Genomic DNA, 26,934 nt, shown 5'->3' with positions numbered 1-26,934 from the left:
TGACCTTTTCTTTCTGCACTGTAATGTAATGCACTGCAGACACAATCAGTAAAGTGTGTCCCATTTCACATGGCATTGCCCTGGTATTTCCCTGTGTCAGTGCCAAGCTTCACCACACGCCTCTTCCCTTTCTAATATCCATTAACCACAGGGGTGTGTAATCTTCATTAAAGCTAATCACAAGGGGCTAATCCAATTGGCTGCCAAGATTCCATCTATTATCATGAATAACTGGGCCAAAAAATGCCTGTCACTGTGAAAATCTCCATAGTGACATAGTACGCACCCAGGTGAACCTCTACACCTCTAAATTAATATCTGCTGATTAATTTAGACCATACTGACCTCTGTGAACCCACCTTAAGAGGTTGGTAGGGGTTAAATATCAGCAGAGCACCAGAATGTGGTAAGAAGAAAAATTAAAAGATGAAGAAAGGAAAGTGAACTCAGTGGGAGTTAAATGCACACTAATATCTCATTAGCCTCCTGGCCTCTGCCAAGATCCCAGCATGCATCACTCAGCCCAAGGCTCAGGGGAACCATGGAGATGGTAGGATAAAATGGATGTGCATAAAGGGATGGAGGGAGGAATTGATAGGGAGAAGCTAAAGAAGGGGAAGAACTATTATTTACTTACGGTCTGGTCCCAATTTTGGTCCTCTTTCTGTGATGCATTTTTGGGCCATTTGCAGAGTGTGTTAAGTGTTTTCTGAGAGCGCAATGGGTCGCTTTTACATTAGACTTTTAGTGGAATGGGCTCTCACCGGAGGGCTGTGAATGAATAGCAATTTATCATTACACATCATCACAAAAAGCCACTTAGATTGCACACAACAGTTTGACTGATATATCTTCTCTGTGTGGGATGTGCCTGTGTCTTTTCACTACTCAGTGTGTGTGCTTACCCGTAACCTTTAATTGTCTCAAAAGAGTGCAATCTTGGCTACAACAAAAGCCTTAATTTTGTCTGATGGTTGAGAATAATAATGCCAGTGGCCCCTCCCATGCTGGGCCCCTGTTCCATTAAACCTACTAGGCCCATTGTCATCATACACACCATTAACTTCAAACCATCACAGCAGCCAGAGCCCCACTACTACCCCCACCTCCACTTCAGGGTTTCCCCACCATCAGAGCTCCACTGTACATCTTCTGATGTAGCCTTTATGCTGGATTATCCCTCAACCTGAGGGTTTCATGTGACAAGTTTGCTTCTTATATGCCATATTATATCTGTAGATGTAACCACCAATAGTTTTTTGCAGCATTATTAGAAGCGTTAAAAAAAACTTAATATGTGTAATATCTAATAAGACTGTGTAAATGTATTAGGTTTCTAGTTGATAGAAAATAGTTGTATTAGTAGGATTCTAGCAGGAGTTTGCTTTCAGAGCACAATGTCCACACACTCTTAAGACCTAAAAGAGACCTAAAGATGGTCTCCAGGATTTATTCTAGTCCAGGAAATTATCTGTGACCCTCTATAATCCGGTTCATCCCTCACAACAGTCTAGTGACAGCAATAGCACTAATGCTTCACCAGCCTATGCCCCTTGAATTTTATTCAAGCTACAGTACCTTTTTCATATCAAGGTTTTTGAAGCTGTTTAAGCGTCTGTGATTTTTTATTGTGTGAGTTAAAAGTCAGTTAAAATATTAGTTAAATGACAGAGCTGTAATGTGTATCTGGATGTGTGTACACTATGTGTGTGCATGCATGAGTCACTGGCTCCAAGAGCATCTCCAGATGGTATCTTTTGGATTAACGGCAGTGTGTCAGTGTCTCATCTCATCAACACTATGGTGTCTGAGTCTATATGGTATGTGAGTCTTTGTCTGCACCATGTTTGTCATGTTGGTATGCAACAGACATAATTTTAATTATTGTACAAAACTGGCACACAGTCTGATTTTAATGACATCGCTTGGACTCTTGAAGTTGATCTATCTGGAATCTGTAAATTTGTACAGTGTCTAATTTACAGAGGTTTTAGATTCAGTTTAAGCCCTTTGTCCCAACATACAGTTTGATCAGTAGAGGTCTGCAACTTGACATACATGTGAAAGGTTGTGCCTTTTCTTTTTCTTAGATTATTTTTTGGGCTTTTCCACCTTTAATGGACAGGACTCAAACCCTGAACCTCTGCGTCATTGCACAAACCTCTATGTAAATGTGCGCCTGCTCTACCAACTGAGCCAACATGGCTAGAGGTTGTGCCTTTTCTCCTACAGAGACATAGCTGGAACAATGCCCAGTTCACCATTATAAAGCTGAAAATTAGGGGCCGAGCTACAAAGCTGCGTGGACTCTATTGTTTTAGGGTCCATTAAAACAATAGTGGACCCTAAAACATTATTATTATTATTATTATTATTATTATTATTATTCTAATGTAGTCTAATAGTCCTGATGGTGGCCCTTCAGTAGCCATCTAAAATGCTTAACTTTCATAACACATCAACCGTACATGATACAATGTTGCAACTTGTGTCAAACTGTAGTCCCAGTAGAGAAAAACCTGTACTCTGCTTTTACCCAGTACTAATTTTGAAGTCCATCATTCTACTTTTTGCAAAAACTGCATAAGTTCTTAAACCTTTCTTCTCCCACGTATTTGTTTCAGTTGACACCAAATTTTGGGAACTTCATCTTATGAACACATTTCTGACCGTCTTAGCCATTGAAGCTAGAAGTGTCATCACCTGGCCAATAGCTCACTGAGATAAACACTTGCCTTCAGACCTGAAGGTTGTGAGTTTAAGCTCCAAGAGTTAAAAGGTTACCATTTTATACCTATCAGCCATTGTGCTTTGAAAACCTTCCCTGCATGTTTTAGATGTTTCTGAGATCAGCTCATTAGTTTGTGTCCTAGGTTAACATGCCACTGTATGCTTTGGTATAATGCTGTGGGGATTAGAGACACGGGTTTCTAAGAGCTAGGTGGTGTAGCTCAACAAGGTTGGTAGTGGTTTTCAGAGTGAGAGATTTAGAGTTAATACCAATACCTCAATACCCTACACACCACTCATCAACCCTCACTTAAACACTATGCCCGTTCCTTGGGCAAAATCAACCTAATGAGCAGGAATGTTTGGCACTTCTGCTGAAAGCACGTTCATGTATTTGCCATTTTTCTCCTCTTCATCTTCTCCAACTTCTTCGTTTTCCTCTTTAAAATGCTCGGCCCGAAGCATCGCTGCGGAGCAGCTATAATTCAAATCAGCGCATGAAAAAAGTTAGGCTTGGTCAGTCCTCTGCCTGTGCTGACTCACAACATCTGTGACCAAAGCAACTTCGATAGGCCCATGTGCAAGAATAGGACATCTCCCACAACTGCAGATTCAGAGGATTACTAGCTCTGTGTGCCAGAATTGTCAATCAGTGCAAACTGCAAGAGACAGTTAGACATGCTACTAAAGGACTGCACATAGACTTTGTTGGTGTGGATGTACTTGTGTGTTCCTTTTTTGTCATTTGCAGTATAGTGTCTGTCAGAAGATTAAAAGCTAGGCCTGGTTAGCTAGTAAATAGAGTTTTCTGTTGTTTTGCTGCTTGACAATTAGAAATGTTTTTCAATCCTGGTTGGTAATCTTTCCTTCTTGGATGAAGATCAGAATAGTTGACTTAAAATAGGCTGTACACTTTGTAGTACCACATTAGTACTTAAACACTTTTTTCAACATACTATGACTTATGACTTCTTTTGACGTACTATACTATGACTTTTTTTATCACAATTTTCAATATACTATACTAATACTTTTTTATCGCTTTCTTCAAACATTCCTTACAATTACTTTTTTTTTTTTTTCGTTATACTATACTATGTCTTTTTTTAACATTCTATACCTAACTTTCATCACTTTTTTCAACATACCATACTATGACTTAAAAGATTAGGCTTTTTTCTTTTTACAGTGGATTCAATGGAGCAGTCTTCAATCCTTCTTCAGGCTTCCTCCACTTTAAAATGCTATTTTCCCTACATATGTTTAACTACAGATGTCATTCAAACTTTAAACTATTCACAAAACCTTTAGCTGTTAGAAAATGAGTCAGCTCTTTGATTTCTTACAATGTTTATGTTATCATTGTTATCAGGTTGGTGCTTCTTTCAGGCTTTTTCTGCATTTATAACACGTTTGTATTGCGTGACTTAGACATTTTTATGTGGAGTTTGTGTGTTCTTCCAGACTTTTTTTTTTTACATACTATACTATGATAATTTATCTTTTTTTTTCCAGCATCCTATACTATGACTTTTTTACCACTTTTTTCGACATGCTATACTATTACTTTTTGATAACTTTTTTGACATTTTATACTATGACTTCTTTTGACTTTTTATCACTTTTTTTCAAATACTATACTTTGATTTTTTTTATCACTTTTTTCAACATGTTACACTATGATTTTTTTTTTATATACTATGCTGACTTTTTAAAAAATTTTGACATGCAAGACTATGACTTTTTGTGTGGACTTTGCATGTTCTTACACACTTCGACAAACTATACTATGACTTTTTATCACTTTTGTATGACACACTATATTATGACTTTGTATCACTATTTTCAATATACTATGCTATGACTTTATCACTTTTTTTCGGCATATTGTACTATGATTTTTCATACCGTTTTTTTGACATTTTATACTATGACTTTTTATAGGGGTGGCTATGGCTCAGTGGTAGAGTGGTTGCCTGCCAATTGGAAGGTTAGTGGTTCAATCCCTGGCCCTGCAGTCCCATGTCGAAGTGTCCTTGGGCAAGACACTGAACCCCGAGTTGCCCCCGATGCTGCACCATCTGAGTGTGAATGTGTGTGAGTGTTAATCTGATGGCACCTTGTATGGCAGCCTCGGCCACAGTGTCTGTATGTGTGTGAATGTGTTTTGACATACTGTACAATGACTATTTTTGACATACTATGCTATGACTTTTTTGTCACTTTTTTCGACATACTATACTATCACTTTTTGTGAGGAATTTGCATGTTCTTCCAGACTTTTTTTGATATGCTATTCTACGACTTTTTATCACTGTTTTCAAAAACTATATTATGACTTTTTATCATTTTTGTTGACATACTACACTATGACTATATTATCACTTTTTTCAAGATACTATACTATGATGTTTTATCACTTTTTCTGACATACTATGTTCTCACTTTTTTCAACATACTCTAGTTTTTAACACTGTAATGCCTCAAATGGGATGCCCTGGATCAAGATTTTTGTAACTCTATACAAACTATTTCATGACTTTTTTGTGATACTATACTATGACTTTTTCATACCCTTTTTTTCAACATACTATACTATTACTTTTTTATTACTTTTTTGACATACTATGCTATGACTTTTTATCACTTTATATCAACATAGTATACTATGACTTTTTGATCACTGTTTTCAGTGTTGTATACTATGACTTCTTTCATGTCGACACATTTTATAATATGGCTTTTTATCACTTTTGTCAACGTACTATACTATGATTTTTTTTATCACTTTTTACGACATACTATATTATGACTTTTTAATCATATTTTTAGACATACTCTACTATGACTTTTCAAAAATTATATACTATGACTATCACTATAATGCCTAGAATGGGATGCCCACTTTTTATCACTTTTTTATACATACTATACTATAACTTTTTTACTCCTTTTTCCGTATACTTTTTGCAACATTTTATTGAACTTTTTCTATGACTTTTTAATCATCAATCCTTTTTTTATACCCTTTTTTGGACATTTATACTATAACTTTTTAATAACTTTTTTTGACATACTATACTATAACTTTTTAATCACTTTATTTGACATACAATAACTTTTTCATACTCTTTTTTTCAGACATTCTATACTGACTTTTTTTATCACTTTTTTTGACATACTATACTATAACTTTTTCATGCCCTTTTTTTCCGACATACTATACTATGACTTTTTTATCATTTTTTTGACGTTTTATACAAAAACTTCTTTCGACATACTATACTACAACTTTTTCATACCCTTTTTTTTGCACATTTTATACTATACATTTTTATCACTTTTGTCGACATACTCTACTATGACTTTTCAAAACTACTACTTTTTTTATTTTTTTTCAGTATACTGTACTATGACTTTTTGCAACATTTTATACTTCTAGACTTTTTATCCCTTCAATCAACATACTATACTTTGACTTTTTTATCCCTTCAATCAACATACTATATTATGACTTGTTTCAACATTCTAAACTATGACTTCTTTCAACCTACTACACTATGACTTTTTTATCAGTTTTATTCAACAAACTATACTGTGACTTTTTTCATTACTTTTTTGACATACTATACTATGATTTTCTCATACTGTTTTTCCATACTATGACATTTTATCATTTTTCGACATAGTATACTATAACTTTTTTATCCTTTTTTTCAATATACTATGACTTTTTTCAACAAATTATACTATGAATTTAGGCAAGGCAAGGCAAGGCAGCTTTATTTGTATAGCACATTTCAGCAACAAGGCAATTCAAAGTGCTTTACAAAATCAGTTAAACAGATAAAACACAAGTAAAAACAGTTAAAATTCACAAGCATTAAAACCGGTAAAACACATGAATAGACAGTTAAAAACAAAGAGAAACATAAAACACAAGAATAAAATTTACAGTGCAGCATAAGAAATTTAAAGAAATGATTAGTCATTTAAAGAAAGGCGCATCAAATAGAAGGTCTTCAGCCTTGATTTAAAGAACTGAGAGTAGCAGCGGATCTACAGGTTTCTGGGAGTTTATTCCAGATATGAGGAGCATAGAAACTGAAAGCTGCTTCACCCTGTTAGTTGACTGGGGACAGAAAGCAGACCTGTCCAGATGACCTGAGAGGTCGGGTGGTTCATAGTGTAGTAGCAGATCAGCAATATATTTGGACCTAAACCGTTAAGTGATTTATAAACTAGCAAGAGTACTTTGAAATCAATTCTTTGACACAGGAAGCCAGTGTAAGACTTCAGAACTGTGAGTGATGTGATCCAGTCTCTTGGTCTTAGTGAGGACTCGAGCAGCAGCGTTCTGAATCAGCTGCCGCTGTTTGATTGATTTTTAGGGAGACCTGTAAAGACCCCGTTACAGTAGTCAAGTCTACTGAAGATAAAGCAGGACAAGTTTTTCCAAATCCTGTTGACACATAAGTCCTTTAACCCTTGATATATTCTTAAGGTGATAGTAGGCTGACTTGTAATTGTCTTAATGTGGCTGTTAAAGTTCAGGTCTGAGTCCATGACTACACCAAGATTTCTGGCTTGTCTGTTGTTTTTAACATTGTTGTTTGAAGCTGAGCGCAGACTTTTAATCGTTCCTCTTGCTCCAAAAACAACACCTCAGTTTTTCCTTCTTTAATTTCAGAAAGTTCTGGCACATCCAGCCGTTAATTTGTTCGATGCACTTAGTCAGTTTTTGTATGGACTTGTCCTGGCGAAGGTATGTAAATTTGTGTGTCGTCGCATAACTATGGTAACTTATTTTGTTTTCTCCATAATCTGAGCCAGTGGAAGCATGTAGATGTTAAACGAAGAGGCCCCAGAATGGCCTTGCGGAACTCCGCACTCATATTGTACGTCAGCATAATTACCTATAGACACAAAGTAATCCCTATTCTTTGGGTAGGTCACCAGTTTAGTACTGAGCCAGAAAGGCCAACGCAGTTTTCCAATCGGTCTAGTAGTATGTCGTGGTCGCCGTGTCAATGCAGCATGAGATCAAGAAACTAAGATTGAAATTTTGCCATTATCTGTGTTAAGGTGGATGTCATTAAAGACTTTGAAAGAGCCGTTTCAGTGCTGTGGTGTGGTCGGAAACCCGATGAAAGGTATCAAACTGTTGCTTAGTGACAAGAAATGGTTGAGTTGTTGAAAGAACTATTTCATGATTTTACTTAAAAACGGAAGGTTTGATATTGGCCTATAGTTGCTCATTAGTGACTTGTCTAGGTTGTTCTTTTTTAAGAGTGGCTTGATTACTGCCGTTTTCAGGGCCTGTGGAAAGATACCTGAAAGAAGAGATGTGTTCACAATCTGTAGAAGATCAGAAGTCAAACAATTGGAAACATTTTTGAAAAGTCCCGTGGTAGAACATCAAGGCAACAGGTCGAGGTTTTCGATGTTGATAATGTCCTCCAGGTTTGTATGGTTGATCGTGTGAAATTCTGTCATATTGGAACTATTTTTGCTTGAACACTGTGACAAAACATATCCTGGACTTGATATGGAGGCACTGACTGTTGTCTAATCTTTTGAATTTTGTCTTTGAAGAAGGAGGCAAAGTCATTGCAGGCCTTGGTAGATAAAAGTTCAGATGCTACTGTACTGGAGGGTTTGTTAACCTATCAACAGTAGCAAACAAAGCACGGGAATTATATTGTTTCTAGAGATTATATCAAGAAAAAGGACCTTCTTGCATTCCTCAGTTCCAAATTATAAATGCGAAGTCTCTCTTTATAGGAGTTATAATGGACCAGGAGATTTGTTTTTCGCCACCTTCGTTCAGCTTTCCTCACTCTCTTTTTTTCTGTTCTCACCAGTAGGACATTTCTCCATGGAGATCTTTCTTACCAGATACAACTTTGACCTTAGTGGGAGCAATGGCATCAATAACATTTGTGATTTTACAGTTGAAATTATCTACAAGCTCACTGACGATAGCCCAGAGAGGGCTGGTGGGGGAGAAAAGCTGTATAAATGTGTCACTGTGTGTTTTCAGTGATATACGTTTTCTGATTATCTTTGTTTGGACACTTTTGGGCACAGAGATAGTGCCGTTAAAGAAAACACAGGAATGATTGAGAGAGCCCGTCAGTCACCAAACCTTGGAAATGTTCAGACCTTTGGAGACAATCAAGTCCAGAGTGTGCCCCTTATTGTGGTGGGCTCCGTCACATGCTGAGTCAGTCCCATAGTTCAAAAACACAACACAGCTCTTTTGTCCCTGTCCTGGGGGCTGTCAACATGAATGTTAAAATCACCCGCAATGATTACACACAATCAAAGTTAAGAGTAATAGACAGCAGGTCAGTGAAGTATCAATGAAGGTTGCACAATATTTAGGGGGCCTGTAGAATTTAGAAACATCGCTTGAGGGAAGATCTTAATTGAAGAGAACATATCAAAAGAAACAAAATTTCCATAACATATTTGCGTACAGTGGAATGAGTCATTAAAAAAAAATGGCGACTCCACCTCCTCTTATTCACTCTATTCTCACTCATAAAACTGAAGTTAGGGGAGTGACTCGATGAGAACAGCAGCGTGTTATATGGTCTAACCAGGTTTCAGTTAAAAACATAAAATTAGATTGGCTTAGTATAAAATCATTGATTAAAAATGATTTTCCTGCCAAGACCTGACGTTTAGTAAGGCTGGTTAGGTGTTTTCATTTTTTGGGAAAGGCTGTAGCTGACGAGGAAGGATGCAAATTTGCTAAGTTTGCAGTTAAGTGCTTATTCACCATTCTTTTCCTATTACCTATCACAACAGAAATTGAGGAAGAATTGAATCCCAGGGCGGGCTTGCTTGAAAGAGTATTAGTATCACTAGTCCTGCAGCCAAGGCCCGGCACATATCGATAGTGCTTGCAGATTTTGCACACAAGCGTCCTTATCAGTCTGGGGGAAGGAGTTTTCTGACATCCTGGTAGTGGTGCTTGGCGTTTACTTTTGCCCGGGTTGAGCCATGGGGGTAGGAAGGGTGCATAATGATGGGGAAATAAGGGAAAGGGTGTGTGGAGACATCAGTAGAGACAGCGATAATCCTCAGAAGTTCGGGGTTGGGAAGGTTTGAGGGTGCTGGACAGGTGAAGAGGGGAGTGGAGGTGTGTCTCTGCTCTCTGGTCCCATGGTCAATCTTTGCACAGGCGGGGGCTGTGCTGGATCACTGCCGCACTTTGTTGGTCTCCTTTTGTTTGTGACATTGGAGAGGGAGCAGATGTGTAGCGCAGAAAGTAAAGCAGATTAGGGTGAACAGCTTTACCCTGGCTTGTAAGGGAAAGTCTATCTGCTTTAAAAAGATGTCTGCGCTCCCAGAAAATGTTAAATTGTCAATGAACTTCAGAGAGTGGACGGTACATTCAGTTGAAAGCCATTGTGTTAGTCCCAACAGTGGCTGAATCTCTCATCTCTCTTCTGACTGACGGTATAGGACCACTGATAAACACATTGCGCTTAGGGGGGTGACTGTGTCAAGCAGTTCCCTAAAGTCCAGTTTCAGCAATTCAGACTGTTGCTTTACAACATCATTTGACCCATATATGCGAATAATGTTCTTCACAGTTGGGTGTGCTGCCACGATATCTGGATTTTTTGGGTCAAGTCAGACACCATGTCTTTGGGAAAACATGTATTTTGGTGTTTTTACTGTTTTTTAAATCTTTACAGCAGAGTCACCCACAATCAGGGTTTGAGGCCCAGTTGTTAGCTTTTACTTTTTGAATTGCTCTCAGTCTTACCCTGCTGTGTGGTGATGAGACGCAGTCCCGGTCATCAGATGAATGTCCAGCGTCTTGCAGCAGAGGAGCAAATCTGTTATCCAGTTGCACACCAGGTTGTTGGGGGGGCATTTTGTTGCTTATTTTCCCTTTTGCAGCTGTACAGGCTGTGTCCTACTAGGTACAGGGTTGAAGAGGCGCTCTGCCCAGATGATAAGCAGGCCAGCCGGTCAGATCACAAATCTCAGGCGCTGTGCCCGGCCCGTAGTGTCCTCCCATTTCCCAGGAAAATGATTTACTCTTAGGCTTCGCCACAGACGAGTTCAGGGAGGACCGCACTTGTTGATTTATTACCAGTTCCACCCTCCTGTTTCTTGTAGTCTTGTGGTGCTAATAGCCGTGTGTTAGCATATCTGTCCATTGTATGGGTCCATGGTAAAGTGGTGTCATTTCCACAAGATCCGTTACTCCACGTTCACTTCTAGAAGGTGAACCTTGGTTTCCAGAAGTGCAATCTTCTGAAGGAGTTTTGTAGTATCTTCTACGGAGAAGGAGGCATCTTGCTGCTAATTAGCTTTAGCTACAATCCCGTAGGACAGGCTGAGCTATTGGTAGGCCACGCTCACGCAGAAAATTTTAAAATATGGCAAATAGCCTACTATGTCTACAAAAAAGTATAGTCCAGTGTTTTTGAAGTGTCCAAGAGCCGCTGCTCATAGTTTCTCAGAGGAAAAGCACGATTATCAGCAAAAATATGCAAGCAGAAGCAGGAGCAAGCAGCAAAGCGTCTGCACTGTAAGAAGCAGGAAGCATTAAGTTTATTAATTTATCGCTATTTTTGATGCTATAACTTTGTATCACTTTATGAATTTTGTCAACATACTATACTATCACTTTTTTGTCAATTTTTTCAACATTCTATACTATGACTTCTTTCGACCTACTACACTATGACTTTTAAAGTCTTTTTTTGGCATACTATGCTAGGGCTTTTTTTATCACGTTTTTTACATTGAATTACTTTTTATCACTTTTTTCGACATAAGTTTATTTGATATAGCACCTTTTACAGACAAAGTCAAAACGTACCGTACAGAATATTAGCAAGCAAAAACAAATGAAATACCAATGAAAAATTTTAAACAGACATACTCTACTATGACTTTTTTCAACATTCTATGCTATGACCTCTGTATCACTTTTTTTCGAAATACTATACTATGGCTTTTTCCATCACTTTTTTTGACAATGAATGGCTTTTCAACATACTATAATACAACTTTTTATCACTTTTTTCAACATACAAAATATATTTGGTGGCACAGAGGTTAGCACTTCTTCAAATGGCATCTGCAGGCTCTGACCCTTGGTTCGATCCTGAGTCTGGGCTAGGCCTTCCTGTGTGGACTTTGCATGTTCTTCCAGACTGTCTAAGACATACCATACTGTGACTTTTTTTATTACTTTTTTCAACATGTTATACTATGACTTTTTTTAGTACTTTTTTCGACATACTGTACTATGACTATTTTTCACTTTTTCAGAATGCTGTACTATAACTTTTTAACACTTTTTTTTCGACATGCTGTACTATAACTTTTTAACACTTTTTTTGACATACTATACTATGACTTTTTCATCACTTTTTTCAATATATTATAGTATGACTTTTTATCACTTTTTAAAATATATTATACTATGACTTTTTATCGCTTTTTTCAACATACTAAACTATGACCTTTTTCAACATTCTGTACTGTGACTAATTTTCACTTTTTTCAACATTCTATACCATTACTTCTTTTGACCTACTATACTATGACTTTTTACGTCTTTTTTGGCATGTTATACTATGACTTTTATCAATTTTTTTGATATACTATTCTGACTTTTTTTCTGATTTTTGACTTACTATACTAGACTTGTGGACTTTGCATATTCTTCCAGACGTTTTTCTACATATAACTTTTTGTCACTTTTTTTAACATACACATGACTTTTTATCGGTTTTTCCGACATGCTATACTGTGACTATTTTTGACATACTATATTATGACTTTTTAATATCTTCTTTTGACATACGATACAATGACTTTTTTCAACATTCTGTACTAAAACTGTATATAATTCTTTGACATACTATACCTTGACTTTTATAAAAAAAAATTAACTACTATACTATACTAGACTTTTTTCACTCTTTTCAACACGACATACAATGACTTTTTCACTTTTTTAACATGCTATACTGTGCCTTTTTATCACTTTTTTGACATACTATACTATGACCTTTTTTAAACATTTTTTCTACATACTATACTATGACTTTTTATCACTTTATTTTGATATGGTATACTATGACTCTTTTATCATTTTCTTTCACATATATTACTGACTTACCATTACCAGACTTTTTTTGACATACTATGACTTTTTGTCACTTTTTTTGACACACATATGACTTTTTATCACTTTTTACAACATGCTATACTATGACTTTTTTATCACTTTTTTCAATATATATGACTTTTTGCGTCATACTATACATATTTTTTCATGACTTTTTTTGACATAGTATATTATGACATTTACATCTCTTCTTTGAACATTCTATACTAAAACCTTTTATTATTTTTGACATACTATACTATGACTATTCTATCATTTCTTTTGCATATGATACTATGAAATGATGATATAAAACTTTTTTCAACATACTATATTATGACTTTTTTGACATACTATACTATGACTTTTTAATCACTTTTTGATATACTGTACTATATTTTCTTATTTTGATATATACTTTTTTTGATATCCTATAATGTGACTTTTCAATATATTATACGACTCTCTTATCACTTTCTTTGACATATGATACTATGACTTTTATCACTTCTTTTACATACTATACCATGACTTATTTATCACTTGTTTCAACATACTATAACTATACCATGACTTACTCATCACTTTTTTCGACATACTATACTATGACTTATTTATCACTTTTTTCGACACGCTATACTATGACTTTTTCATACCCTTTTTACTATGGATTTTTTCAACATTCTGTACTATGACTGCTTTCATATCCTTTTTTTGACATGGTATATTATGACTTTCATCTCTTTTTTCAGCATATTATACTATGACTTTTTATCACTTTTTCAACATACTATATTATAACCTTTTTCATCATAGACTTTTCAATACATACTATACTATGACTAATTTTTAATTTATATCATTTTTTTCAACACACTATAACTTTTCAACTTCAACTTCAACTTCAACTTTATTTATTTGTCATTTTATATGTACAGAGTGCATACAGAACGAAATTGCGTTGCATACAGCTTATAAATATTGCAATGATATTCCAGGTGCAATGGAATACATTTCCGGATTATTTACAAATAGTTATACAGAAGTGCAGCAGTGATCAAAGTGTAAAACAGTGCAGGGGATGAACAGTGTGCAAATGAGAGTAAAAAAGAGGAACTGAAATGGCTAAAAGTTCAGCAGCATTAATACCCGATGGGTGCAATAGGTGCAGAGTTCAGTTTATGGATCAGAAGTCAACAGTCTGATGGCAGTGGGGAAAAAGCTGTTGCAGAACCTGGTGGACATGCAGCGGATGCTGCGGAAACTCTTTCAGAGGGCAGCAGGGTAAACAGTCCATGGTGGGGGTGTGGGGTCTTTGATTATATTTCGGGCTCCGGACACAGCGCTGTGATGAAGTTGTCTTAATGGAGGGAAGAGGAGCCCCAATGATCCCTCTGCTGTTCTCACCACCCTCCTCACGTTCTTCCCGTCAGAGGCTCTGCAGCTCCACACCACACAGAGAGACAGCTGGTCAGAATGCTCTCATGGTGCTTCTGTAGAAGGTCGTGAGGATGGGAGAGGGCAGGTGGGCTCTCCTCATCCTCCGTAGAAAGTACAGACGCTTCTGTGCCCTCTTTCCAGTTAAGACTGGAAAAGCGCTATATAAATACAGCACATTTACATTTACATTTACATTCATTCTGTAGTCCTGGTCGTTGTCATCCCTGATCAGGCCCACCACCGTTGTGTCGTCCGCAAACTTCACGATGTGATTAGTGGAGAACCTGGTGACGCAGTCGTGAGTCATCATAGTGAACAGCAGGGGGCTCAGTACGCAGCCCTGAGGGGAGCCCGTGCTGAGGGTGATGACGTCAGAGATGTTCTGTCCGACCCGGACCGACTGAGGTCTGTTGGTGAGGAAGTCCAACAGCCAGTTGCAAAGGGGTGTGTTGAAGCCCAGATGTTCCAGTTTTCCCACCAGGTGCTGTGGGATGATGGTATTGAACGCTGAACTAAAGTCCAGGAACAGCATCCGCACGTGGGTGTTCTTTTCCTCCAGGTGTGCAAGGCTCAGGTGAAGAGCGGAGGAGATGGCATCCTCAGTGGAGCGGTTTCGCCGGTAGGCAAACTGAAACGGGTCGAATGTTGTGGGGAGACTGGAGACGATGTGGTTTCTCACCAGCCTTTCAAAACACTTCATAATGATGGGAGTCAGTGCAACAGGCCGGTAATCATTGAAACAGGTGACTTGGGGTTTCTTTGGCACCGGAATGATGGAGGCAGACTTGAAACATGCTGGCACTGTGGCTTGGTCCAGCGAGGTGTTAAAAATGTCTGTGAGCACACCAGCCAGCTGACCTGCACATTCCTTTAACACCTTTATCCTTTATCACTTTTTTTTGACATGCTATATGACTTTTTTACTACTTTATTTTATGTGCCAATGAGCTGCAATAGCAGATATATTATTTATCATACTTAATAATATTCTTATTGTGTGAATACTGATTCATCAGCATTTACAGCATTGTTATCCGAAGCTTCCATACAATTTTCTGTTGCTTACTACTTTTGCATACTTTTTAGCAACAAAAAACATTCAAATATCAAAAATGTTGAGCTATTTAAGTACATTTGTATTCAACTTTATTCTAGCATTTATATTTTCTTTAAACAGTAAGCTTTTTTCTTTATACATTTAAAGTTAATGGAACAATCTTCAAATTCTCTTCAGGCTTCTTCCACTTTGAAATGCTACTCCTCCCACATACGTTCACCTGCAGAAGTCAATCAAACTTTAAACTATTCACAAAAACTTCAGCTATTATAAAATACTTCCGCTTTAATATATTTTACAGTTTTTGTGTTATCACTGTTTAGCGCCTCTTTATAGCCTGGGAAAACCCTGATGAACTTCTGGTAAATTTGAGATCTGCTGAGATTTCAGCCTGGCCAAGAGCCCATTTAAGCCCATTTTCAATTTTCCCAAATCGAGGCACCAATCACAACCGTTGAGGCGGGCTTTATACAATAACGGGCTCTGCAAAATGCTTGCTTGTTGAGATGTTTTCCTGTCGGTCTGCAAACATCATCTCCTTCATCGCTCTGATTGGTTTCAGGTTTATCCAATTGTGCCCAGAGGCATTTCAACGGTGTCCATTGGTGACGCCCCCTTTGGAAATGGGCTGTGAATGAACCTTACCTAGACCCACTCTGTTACAACTGAAAGGTCTGGTTTCAACCAGGCTAGCTTCTTAATGCTTTTCTGCGTTTTTAAGGGCTGCTCAGTGTGGGTGATGTCAGCTACAATGCAGAGGAGAGAGAACATCAGCTTAAAACATTCTCTTTAAATTCTCATGGCCACAATTCTTACTTCTCATACACCATGTGTACTTCAAAATGTAGATATAGTTGTCTACTTTCAGCCAATGTCTCATCTCATTTAAGCAATAGGAATTACAAATTTGGCTCTGTGAGCCTCAAAATGACAATGGTCACAATCATACCTTTATTGACAGCCCTTGTTAAACATCCTCAACATTTCTGGACAAAAGCACCAGTACCAGTTTTTCAAATTGCTAATATGCCCACATTTTTTAACCGTATCACAGAAATGATATATCATTACTTTCGCAAATGTTTTCTGGTGCACGCGGTGAGGTCAATATATTGAGACAAAAACAAAAGGTGTAATAATTAAACATCAAAGCCAGGGGCAGGGCTTGATTACAGCTGGATGGACCAGCTGCTGTTCTCCTATACCGTGACTCCACATTTTTCCCCACAGAAAAATTACAATTACAGGACATACTTAGACCTGTACTTAGAGCTTTCTACTTGTGATCCAATCACTCATTTTAATCATTTTAATAACAGGTCAAAACGGGGCCTCTCTCTCCATCTGTATATGTGTATATGTCTTTCTCTGTCAATATGACAGTCCGCTGTAAAGATATAGTGGCGCAGATAGGCAAAACATTTGAACCCCTATCATTTCTTACTCATTATTTTGCATCCTTCATCTCTTTCCTACTTTTTTTGCTATTTATACTGCTTCCGCTGCTCCCCATGTTTAATTACGGATTCTTGTTTAAGGATTCCTACTTAATTCAAGCCTAAAAATGTCCCACATCTATCATTCAATGCATTCTTTACGTACTTTTTGAAAATGTTGAACACAGCTGATTGAGATTTCTTGATTTGACCCGCCCATTTCCCATTTTACCAACCCACTCATTACTCTGTTAATTCTTAATCCAAACTAAAGCCGGCAATTTAGTTTAGCATCAGCTTTTATAAAAACGTTTATACAATATTGGCAGTATTTGGCATATTTGGGACATTTTTAATTAGAACCATTTCCACTTCACTACAATTTCACCTTTTTACACATTTTAACAAGCAATGCAGTGTGGAAAAAGCTTATTTTTTTAACTCAATGTTCCACTTTTGTTTGATATGTTATTGGTATTATTTAACATTCCAATTAAATTCATACTAATTAAAACCATTACCACTTTCTCACCTTCTTCTTGTGCAATCATGCCAGCAAACCAGTTGAGATTTTCAGCATTCACAAGCATTTACTGCAGGAAATGCATTTTCTAGTATCTAATGCTTCCTATTTGAGTAGTGGGTAAACACTTTACTTAAATGAGTTTTAATTTACAGCACTTTCTTGTTCTACATCGATAGGCAGGGGAAAAAAGTATTTTAATGAAAGGGCTTCTTCTAACTCAGCCAGCGTAATTCCTCTAAGATAAGCGACGCCCCTGATCTTGGCAGCTGATGTTTAACCCCGACCAAAAGGACTGAAAATTCTTAAAACTGCTCAGCGTGAGTTAACTGCTGAAAAATTGTGTTTTTTATCTATTTTCATATAGATAATATGTAGATGTTATTATGGTGATTATTTTTGAATGCACAAAATCATGTGGATAAGCTCTTCATTTTAGTGTCCACTGCCGTATTAAAACCTCAAAGCGCTGGGCAGTAGGGCAGATTGTCAGCAATCAAGCACAGCAGTGGTGTTAATATCCCTTTGATCCATGCATCTAATCCCACTATATTCTTTGCTTAGATTTATTTTGAACTCATAATGCAGAATTTCTTTTTCTTCCTCTGAGTCCAAATCCTCTTTTGTTAGATTGTACATATAAATGGCTTTGCGGGTGGCTGTGATAGGATAAATGCTTGGTGGAATGGTAGGGAAGCACTGGTGGTGTTTAACAGATTGCATTTTGTTCCCCCCTCATCCTTTGATATTGTGCCACACTGAGAAATGTCTATGCAGGTTAGACTGCAACATCCTTCCTGTTTGAGTTTTGCCACATCAGCTAAAATACACATAGACCAGAGAACAGTAAAGATATAGAGATCCAAATAACACTTTCTTAATACCACCTGAGCCCTTTTACTGCAACACACAGAGATGGCCCTATATATATTCATTTTGGTGGAAATAAGCCTAGCAAATAAACAGACTTGTATATTTTTATTATTCTGGACAGGCACAAAATAGGACCCACTTGCACAAATAAAGCAATATGAACTGTCCCATTGTGCGGCCCCCAGCAAGGACCCCTGGACACTACTGGAAAAAAAATGAGAGCCAGCCACCACCTGGTTTTAAAGATAAAGGCTTTATTGAATTGAGCACACACATCAAATAGAGCACATCAGCAACAGCAGGGCCTGTGTACTAGCTTTGCAAAGTGAATGAATCCTTGTCCCCTTTCTGGCGCATAATATGTTCATGTCTATTGCCTGACAGGCTGTAGCAAATATAAAAATAGCATTTATGGACTTAATCTCAGAGCAGTTTAACCAGACTGTTGTTTTACTTTACACTCTTTGTTTTTGCATGGCTATTTGAGCATTCTGTCACTGAAATGTAATTGAACAATCAATGCAAAAGTAATTTTAATGACAACATGCGTAAAATGAAATAAGTAATTTAGTCTGATTAGCCCATTGAAATTTTTTCACTGTTACAAGTAACAACCCAAAACATGGCATTTTGAATCAAAGGAACAACCATTTTAATGGATTGCAGGATTGGCTTGAGCACACCTACATACTATTATTAAACAGTGATGAAAATCAAAGTACTAAAGTACTTTGTTCTCTTTTTTCCTCCTCCCTGCAGCCTACCTCTGCGTTTCTGGGTAAATGTGATCAAGAACCCCCAGTTTGTGTTCGACATACATAAGAGCAGCATCACAGATGCCTGTCTGTCTGTGGTGGCCCAGACCTTCATGGACTCCTGCTCCACCTCAGAACACCGCCTTGGGAAGGACTCACCCTCCAACAAGCTGCTTTATGCCAAGGACATTCCCAGCTACAAGAGCTGGGTGGAGAGGTGAGCTGTTGATAAATGTACACACCAAACACTGTGTGAGAGTGAAAACATCAGAAAACCTGCATTAGCCATGTTTCATTCCGACACACACACACACAATGTGACTGTAGCTCTGTGATCTATGGGCCATGAAATACAATCCAAATTACAACACAGTCAGAATGGATAGGAACGCCCAGGGCATGTGATCTAAAATACAGAGGAGTCAGTGTTTTTGGGGGGGTGACAATAGTAAGCAGTAGAAGTTGGTAATGTTTTAAAATGAGTTTTATTAAATTTATTTGTCAGTAAGGGAGGCGAAGAAGGTCCTGAATAAAATATGGGGTAGTGTGAAGCAGTTCAGAGTATTTGTGTTGGTAGCTGTGTCACAAGGCAAGCATCGGGACGAGAATATATGTGCGCTGCTTGAATGGGTGGAACCAAATGGGGAGCTTCAGGCGCAGGACTGTACCCATTAGTCCTGTGTGTGTTAGTGCAGTTGGTCTCCCAAAAACACAAATAAGTGTGAGGAAATTGCGAGAGCCGTCTGCTGATTCATACATGGAAATGTTTGATTAATGTGAGAAGTTGTGCAAATGAAAACAATCAGTGTGGACAGAGAATACAGCTACTATAGGGGGCTGCCCAAGCAGATGTTTAAGCCTGTATTGGGGCTATAAAGGCCTTTTATTTTTAAAGGACAGCTGAAGACAATGAAAGGGGAGAGAGAGGGGAAATTACATGCAGCAAAGGGCCACAGGTCAGAGTTGAACCCACGGCCGCTGCATCGAGGAGTAAACCTCTATATATGGGCACGTGCTTTATCAGCTGAGCTACTCAGGCACCCTGATAATGCACAAATTCTAATCAGAGAAAGACCAAACATGTATATCTGTGTTAGCTGTAAAAAGCAACATGCACTCTCGTGTACATGTATCCTGCCTTCACTGTAAGTTAACACCCCACAGTAGAACTACATTATTCAGTTGGAAAAGCCTCCGTAATATAGTAGTGACTGCTGTCCAACCATGCCAAAGAAAGGGTCATGACCGGAAGAGGATTTTTTTAAGGCAGAATGCTACAGCTATGAAAGAAGACTGCAAACGAAGAGATGTCCTCTTCTCTCTCCTTTTATGCTGAAGCTTAACAAAAGGACATTCTTACCTACAGTAGAGAGTAGGCTAATGAAAACCTGTGTCTCAGGAAGGAAATCTCTACTGATGCTTCTTCAGGGCTTCTCTGTAAAGAAAGAACAAATTTAAACTTTAAGTTTTTACTTTGTTGTAGTCAATCTACAAAGAAAAAAAACCCTGAAATGCTAATAAACAGAAGTCAAAAACTTTCATGTTCAGCAGTTTTAGGTTTTATATGGTTTGGAGGCAGTGCAATTGGGCAGAACCATGATATCCCACAGAGATTCTGACTTGCTACAGTATGTTCATGTTATTAATTTGGGGCTGTGAAGTGAAGCCGACTAGTGAGATATTGACACTTGCCTTGAATTTGATGTGGGAATTGATGGTCTCCGGACAATGACAAATACATCACAGCTGTCATAACATTATTTGTTTACAAGAGTATTTGCATATGGCTCAGTGCATTTCCAAAGCTAACATTTTATGGATTTTATAGATCTTTCTTGCATATTTGCTCTAAGGCAACTATGAAATAAAGATCTAACATTTATTATAGGCTGCTTGTATTCAAAGGATATTCATTTGACAGAAGCTTTTTGTAATTTTCTGTCTGAAAAATATAAGGGTATATGAAGGAATCCTTAAGTTAAATTGAATACCTTTTAAGACCTTAATCTTAATTTTAAAGTGCTCATATCATCCTTTTTGGCTTTTCCCTATCCTTTATTGTGTTATGTCTTTTTTGTGCACATTATATGTTTACAAAGAAAAAAAAAACTCAAGTCCACCTCAAAGGGACTTACCATCTTCCAGAGTAAATACTGTTCACAAACAGCTGTATTGTAGTCCAGCCTTTATTTCCCTTCGTCACTTTGTTACCCACGTTGTAATGCTCCCCTAGCTGCTAGCGTGGCACGCCCTCATACTCTGCAACTGACTAGCTAGCAGTGCTAACCTATCTACTGCACATGTGGGGCTCCCAACAAAGATGGAACAGAAGAGAGATGCCTCCCTCGATAGCCAAAACAGAGAGCTCAACACACAGGGTGAAAAGAAGAGTTGCAACAATTTGCAGTATAACAAAAATATGGTGTTTTTTGAAAATTAAATCCCATAAACCTATTCAAGTACAACCTCTAAATACAATTATGAAACTGAAAATGATCATAATATAAGCACTTTAAATTATTTGAGTGATTCATTTTTAATTGACATGTTAGCCATTATTTCCCGGTTTCAGTCTGTTTCAATATAAACGCTAATAATCTGTATGACGTTAATTATGAGGATTGAGGAATCGCTGTGACGGTGGTTTACACTTGTCATAATATTTCAAAAAAATGCTATAAAAATGTTATAGTATGTTCTTAAAAAAGTAATCATAATATGCCATAACAGAAGTATTGTACAGTATGCTATAAAAACAAGCCATACAAACATCATCAAATTTGATTGTACTGTATAGTATGACCACTTGCATTGAACAGCACCAATGGCAGGAAGTGGAGAACCAAGGATTCGTTGGGCAGTTTTCCCCTCCCTCTGCAGTGCTTTGCCATGCCATACCGTAATGCAGTTGGTGAGGATTGTCTCACTGTTACAGCAGTAGCAATTCACCCGAATCTGAGGATACAGATGGACAAAATAATGTCATAGTATAGTATGTCATAAAAAAAAAGTCTACATCCATTCATAACTACCTGAAAACGAAGCTTGTGCACATGTGCCCAGCTGCAATGCCACAATGATTAAGTTATGTAAAACAGAACCAGGTGTACGTACATCTTTGTAAATCTGACAAAAAGAATGTGTAAGCATATTTCTGTCTTTGTGTGTACACAGTATTTTATACATTTGGTCCCTGCTGCGTGGGACCGGACAGCATTGATCCCCAGCACGGCTACGCTAATCGTCTTTGGACACACAGAGCAGTAACGTTATGTTTCACGCTTATTTCAAGAGATGAGCCTCAACCATTTGTTTGGAAACCTCGCCATTGGCTAGGTAGTTTAACAATCAAATATAGCAGGATTCCATTAATAAACTACAGAGAATCCAATTATGCGCCTACGCAATGATTGAATTTGTACAGACTTTGGCATACAACCTCTCTGGACAAACGTACAAGTTGAAAATATACATTTGGAAAACACAGTTTTACTTTTTATGCTTTTATTATCCCATTGATCTTTACATTATTACTCTCTAAAAGCACACAGTGGAACACTTGAAGAACATTGTAGGACTATGTACTGCATCTTAAAACCAAAGTTCTAGACACAGGTGAAATGCAGTTCAGCTGTCTACACAAATTGACGTAAATTTATCCTGTAAGACACATGAGAGACAACTGACATACGCAGCTGCCAGCTTGTAGCAGACGTGCTTGAAAGAAGGTTGCAAAATTCATTTTTAGGACTATAAAGAACAGTTGCAATCTTGGGCTAATATTGGAACATTATTGGAACTAAGCTCACAACACTTTTTTAAAGCATGGGATATTCATGAAAATATTTTCCTAAAACAAGCACACCAACAATCCCCTGCTAGGAGCTCCTACAGCTGCCCTCCAGCACTGAACAGGTGTTGACATGTGCGAGACCTCTTTGCAAAGGCAATGAGCATCACCCACCTGCCTTTCCCTTTGCTCAGTTTGCTCTGAAGACTTGCTTTCTGGCAAATCCATCTCTCCTTCACACATGCCCAGAATTATCCAGCCAAAGACCAGGCCTGTCCTCAAGCGGCTGCAGCTACAGGAATTTAATATGTAAATAACCAGCTTTAATTAACATAGTTGATAGGGGTAACACAGCTGCTGCTGACAGTGACTGATTACCTGTCGTGGTGTTCAAGGTTGAAATCTAAGGCCTGTCAGTTTCTACTATGACTACATTTCCGTCATGTAACTATGCAACATACTTGTTGCCTCTGTACTACATGTATCATATTTTTATATTATCTTTAATCTTATATTGCATATCTTCAAAGAACTGCGGTAAATCACTGCAAGGAATAATGAGCTCAGAGGAAAACAGCAGCACTATCTACATTAAAACAGCTTTGGACGTATTATGTTCCCCAAAACATTAACAGTTCCCTTTAACAACACTCTCAGAAGAAAACACAGTCCAAATGTTTATGCTTTGTTTTATTCCTCCCTGTCTCTGTTAATAGGTACTACTCTGACATTAGTAAGATGCAAGCGATCAGCGACCAGGACATGAATGCCTACTTAGCAGAACAGTCCCGGATGCACATGAACGAGTTCAACTCCATGAGTTCTCTAAGTGAGATTTACTCCTATGTGGGCAAATACACTGAGGAGGTATGTACTACTAACATGCATAACACATCTGGGCCTTATTATCTAAGATTTATTACAATTTTGACCCACTGAGGTTAGAGATTTTTGGTAGGAAGTCAAAGGAATATTCCACTTAAAATTGGTCTTGTATAACCTACATGTATATCAATCTAGCACATAGCACATACTAACGAATGTGGTTATTGTGCTTTACATAGTGCTTTACATTATAATGGTAGAGTAACCAAATATTAAAAATGCTATGTAATTTGCAGTATTAATAATGCATTGACTCTAGTTAAAATCGCATTTGGTTTTATTGATTATTTGTTCCCCGTTTAACCATGCAGAGGAGGTTGATGTGTTTTTTCTGTCCCGAGTAGTGTCTCAAATAATCCTCTCAGGCTGTGTCAGGACCAACATGCTCCATCAATCAAATGGTTGGCCTGTATGCAGCATGAGAGGCAAAACACAGGGCAAAAATACATAAATCACCAGCTGCTGCTGATAAGCTTATTCCTTAAAGATTGCATAACAATCTTCATCAGCTTACTTTCCTCATTTGTATTGTGGTGGCCAGAATACAGTAGAAGAAGAGAGGGTTAGTAGAGTATTTGATGTTCAAAAGATAGCTTTTCGGTTTTTAGAGTTTGCAGTTTTGTCAGTACACTCAGCAGTGATATTGCATTTACTAGAGTAAATACTGTCAACAGTAATATTTAAGAAAGAAAATAGAGAAACACATTGGAGCATCTTGTAGGATTGGCTATCATGATATACCAGATTTGAAAGTACTGATTGCGGTTTTGTCATGTTGAGTACTTTTAGTAATGTCTTTGTGTGTCTGTGTTTACCTCACTGTCCTGTTGGCAGATTGTGTGTTCACTGGAGCAGGACGATGCAGCCCGGAAACAGAGGCTGGCCTTCAAGCTTGAGCAGGTGGTGGCCTTCATGAGTCTGGAGAGCTGAGGACCGCACTTCCCAGGGCGCACTGGGAAAAGACCCCATCAGAAACCGAGCCGTGCCTGAGTGAAGACCTGTCCCCATCTTTTTCATCATGTGATTTCCTCCCTCCGCCTTTCAAAGATGATGACTTCTTCCTTGACCTTTTTTTCTGCTTTCTGTAGTCCCCAAGAAATATTTTGTTTTCCTCATCCACTCTGCTGCATAGACTAGTTTACCTGAAGATATCTGAAGGGTGGTTTGGAGCTGAGGTCGGCATTTCCCACAGTGCAATGCGGGGGATCCCTCAGCTTCACCACAGGAAGAGCTTCAAGGGGCGATGCTTGAAAGCTGGCCATATTGGCATACTTCAGTCCCCCTGCTGAAAGAAAAGAGGGGAAAAACATTTTTATGTTGCCTTCAAGAATTTACACTGATAGGTAATTCTTTAAAAACCACAATGTTGGGTGTCCATTTTGTTGACAACTTTTTTTCAAAAATAGGATAGTTAAAATAAAACCATCTCTAGAGTCCAGTTTATTGTAGTTCTATATTAAATGTACGAGATTAAGAGGAAACTTCAACAATTATGACTGCAAGCCAAATGAACACCTCTGAAGAAAATTAATGCAAGGATGGTTTGCCAAGTTTACACTGTACCTACAAGCGAAGCATACATATCTGCGAAATTTGGGGCGAGTCCCAGGCAAACCTAGAATGTTCTTGTGTTCTTTCAATGTAGCTGGAGTTGTATTTAAGAAAAGACTGATGGGGGTAGGGAAGGTTTAGTGCTTCTCTGAACTTATCCTTTGTTGAAACGTGACTGACACTATTTACAAACCAGAGCATCCCCAGTCTATACCCCTTTGCAACATTCGCACATTTTTCCCTGCCCAGCATACATTTACAAAGAAAAACGCTCATGATTTCTGCTTCCATCTGGCTTATGTAGCTACTGCAAAATTAAACTAGTAGACAAAACTCTGGAGGCCCCGACCCAAGTTGGATCCTCTGTAAGAAGCACACAACCAACTCTGAAGACAGTGTTCTGACTGCTTATCCACACACCAGGAGCAGTCTTTGTCCGGCTCTTGCCACTTCCAATCTTGTGTCGCCACTGCGACAGCCTATCAAAGCACACACAGACGCACAGATACACACATAATCAGCAGCTGCACAAGATCCTGACTGCCCAGATATCTACACCAACCCTGGAGGAGGTAAATGGAAAAGCTGACTGAAATGTACTGGGTAAGAAACTGCTTGAACATTTAAAAAGAGAACAATGATTCAATACAGTGTAGCCAGAGACGACTGAAGGGGTTCTGTTGTGAGAGTAGCACTTCTTTCCCAGGATGTTCTTATTGAAAGACTTTTGTGTGGAGAAATCAAACAAGATGGACTTAGTTGGTCAGCCAAAAACCAAAGGAGCTTGAAATTTTCAAAATGGTCAAAAAATGCATTTGTAAAGTGCCACTGAGGAACTGACAAAAAAGGACTGTAAAAGACAACTACTTCTAGGACAAAAAGTTATTGTGACTGGAACTTTAAGAAACCTGTGTGATTTTTCTGACCTCAGTGTGTCGAGGTGGGAGGCTCTGTGGGCGAGGTGATCCGATCCTCCTTCCTCTTTCCATCGTCCAGGGTGTCTCCAGCTCTCGGCACACCGTTTACCCTTGTGTCCGGCTCCTGACTTAGCAGTTTTCTTTTCTGTTTTGCACAAGCGTTGGAGATGGTAGCTAGTTGCATACGGCAAAACCCTAACTCTTGAGTGTGTAACTGTTGAGGCGCTCTTGTCTGTATTAGTGTAGTTGTCCTCAGTGACGGCAGGGGGCAGCCTTCTCCAAGCCTCAAAAAAAGAAGAAAAAGAGAAACTGATAAAGCAGATCAGGAACAAAACAAGAAGTGAGCATCATGGCAGGATAAACAGGAAAATGATAGACATTAAAAGTAGATACAACTTGTTGGAGAGAGCGATTAAAAGAGAGATGATGGAGGCGCCCTAAGTACCATTTGACCTCTGCCCTTTCTTTTGCCTTGACAACGTGCCCCATGTGGTGATGTGAATGTGTGAAGACCGCCCTAGGTCCATCTTGGGTCCTTTATTGGCTTTTTAAGCGCATGTAAAACGTTAACAATTTAAGAAACTTATTTAAAAAAAAAAAAAAAAAAGTGAAAAATAAGAAAATTAAGCCTTGCAATGATGATGTGGATGTGTTCTTTTATCTTTCTTTTGCTTGGAAGAATCAGGATGGAAAAAATGGATTGTTCATGTAATAAAAACTATAACTTTCGTTTAAGGTGGAACCTTTATCCAGTTCAACCCCTACTGCAGAACTTCATGCCCATGGTTTTTGTGAAGTGTTAGATGCTAAATAAAACAGATATTATA

The 26,934-nt window shown here is 38.1% G+C and overlaps 1 protein-coding gene across 3 annotated transcripts in view; it reads left to right on the top strand.

Annotated features, from left to right (window-relative positions):
- plxna4 (plexin A4) overlaps nucleotides 1-26,408 on the top strand; it is a 250,952-nt gene extending 224,544 nt beyond the window's left edge. For all 3 annotated transcript variants that reach the window (XM_032505050.1, XM_032505049.1, XM_032505051.1), the window contains exons 30-32: nucleotides 18,969-19,181; nucleotides 23,471-23,621; nucleotides 24,474-26,408. In XM_032505050.1, the coding sequence (XP_032360941.1) occupies nucleotides 18,969-19,181; nucleotides 23,471-23,621; nucleotides 24,474-24,569 (460 nt within the window). In that variant the 3' untranslated portion in view covers nucleotides 24,570-26,408. The remainder of the gene's footprint in view (nucleotides 1-18,968; nucleotides 19,182-23,470; nucleotides 23,622-24,473) is intronic.
- Nucleotides 26,409-26,934: the final 526 nt, after the last annotated feature.

The sequence above is a fragment of the Etheostoma spectabile genome, chromosome 23 (assembly GCF_008692095.1).
Source record: "Etheostoma spectabile isolate EspeVRDwgs_2016 chromosome 23, UIUC_Espe_1.0, whole genome shotgun sequence".
NCBI classification, from domain to species: Eukaryota; Metazoa; Chordata; class Actinopteri; order Perciformes; family Percidae; genus Etheostoma; species Etheostoma spectabile.
This window is presented reverse-complemented; position numbering and strand designations above follow the sequence as displayed.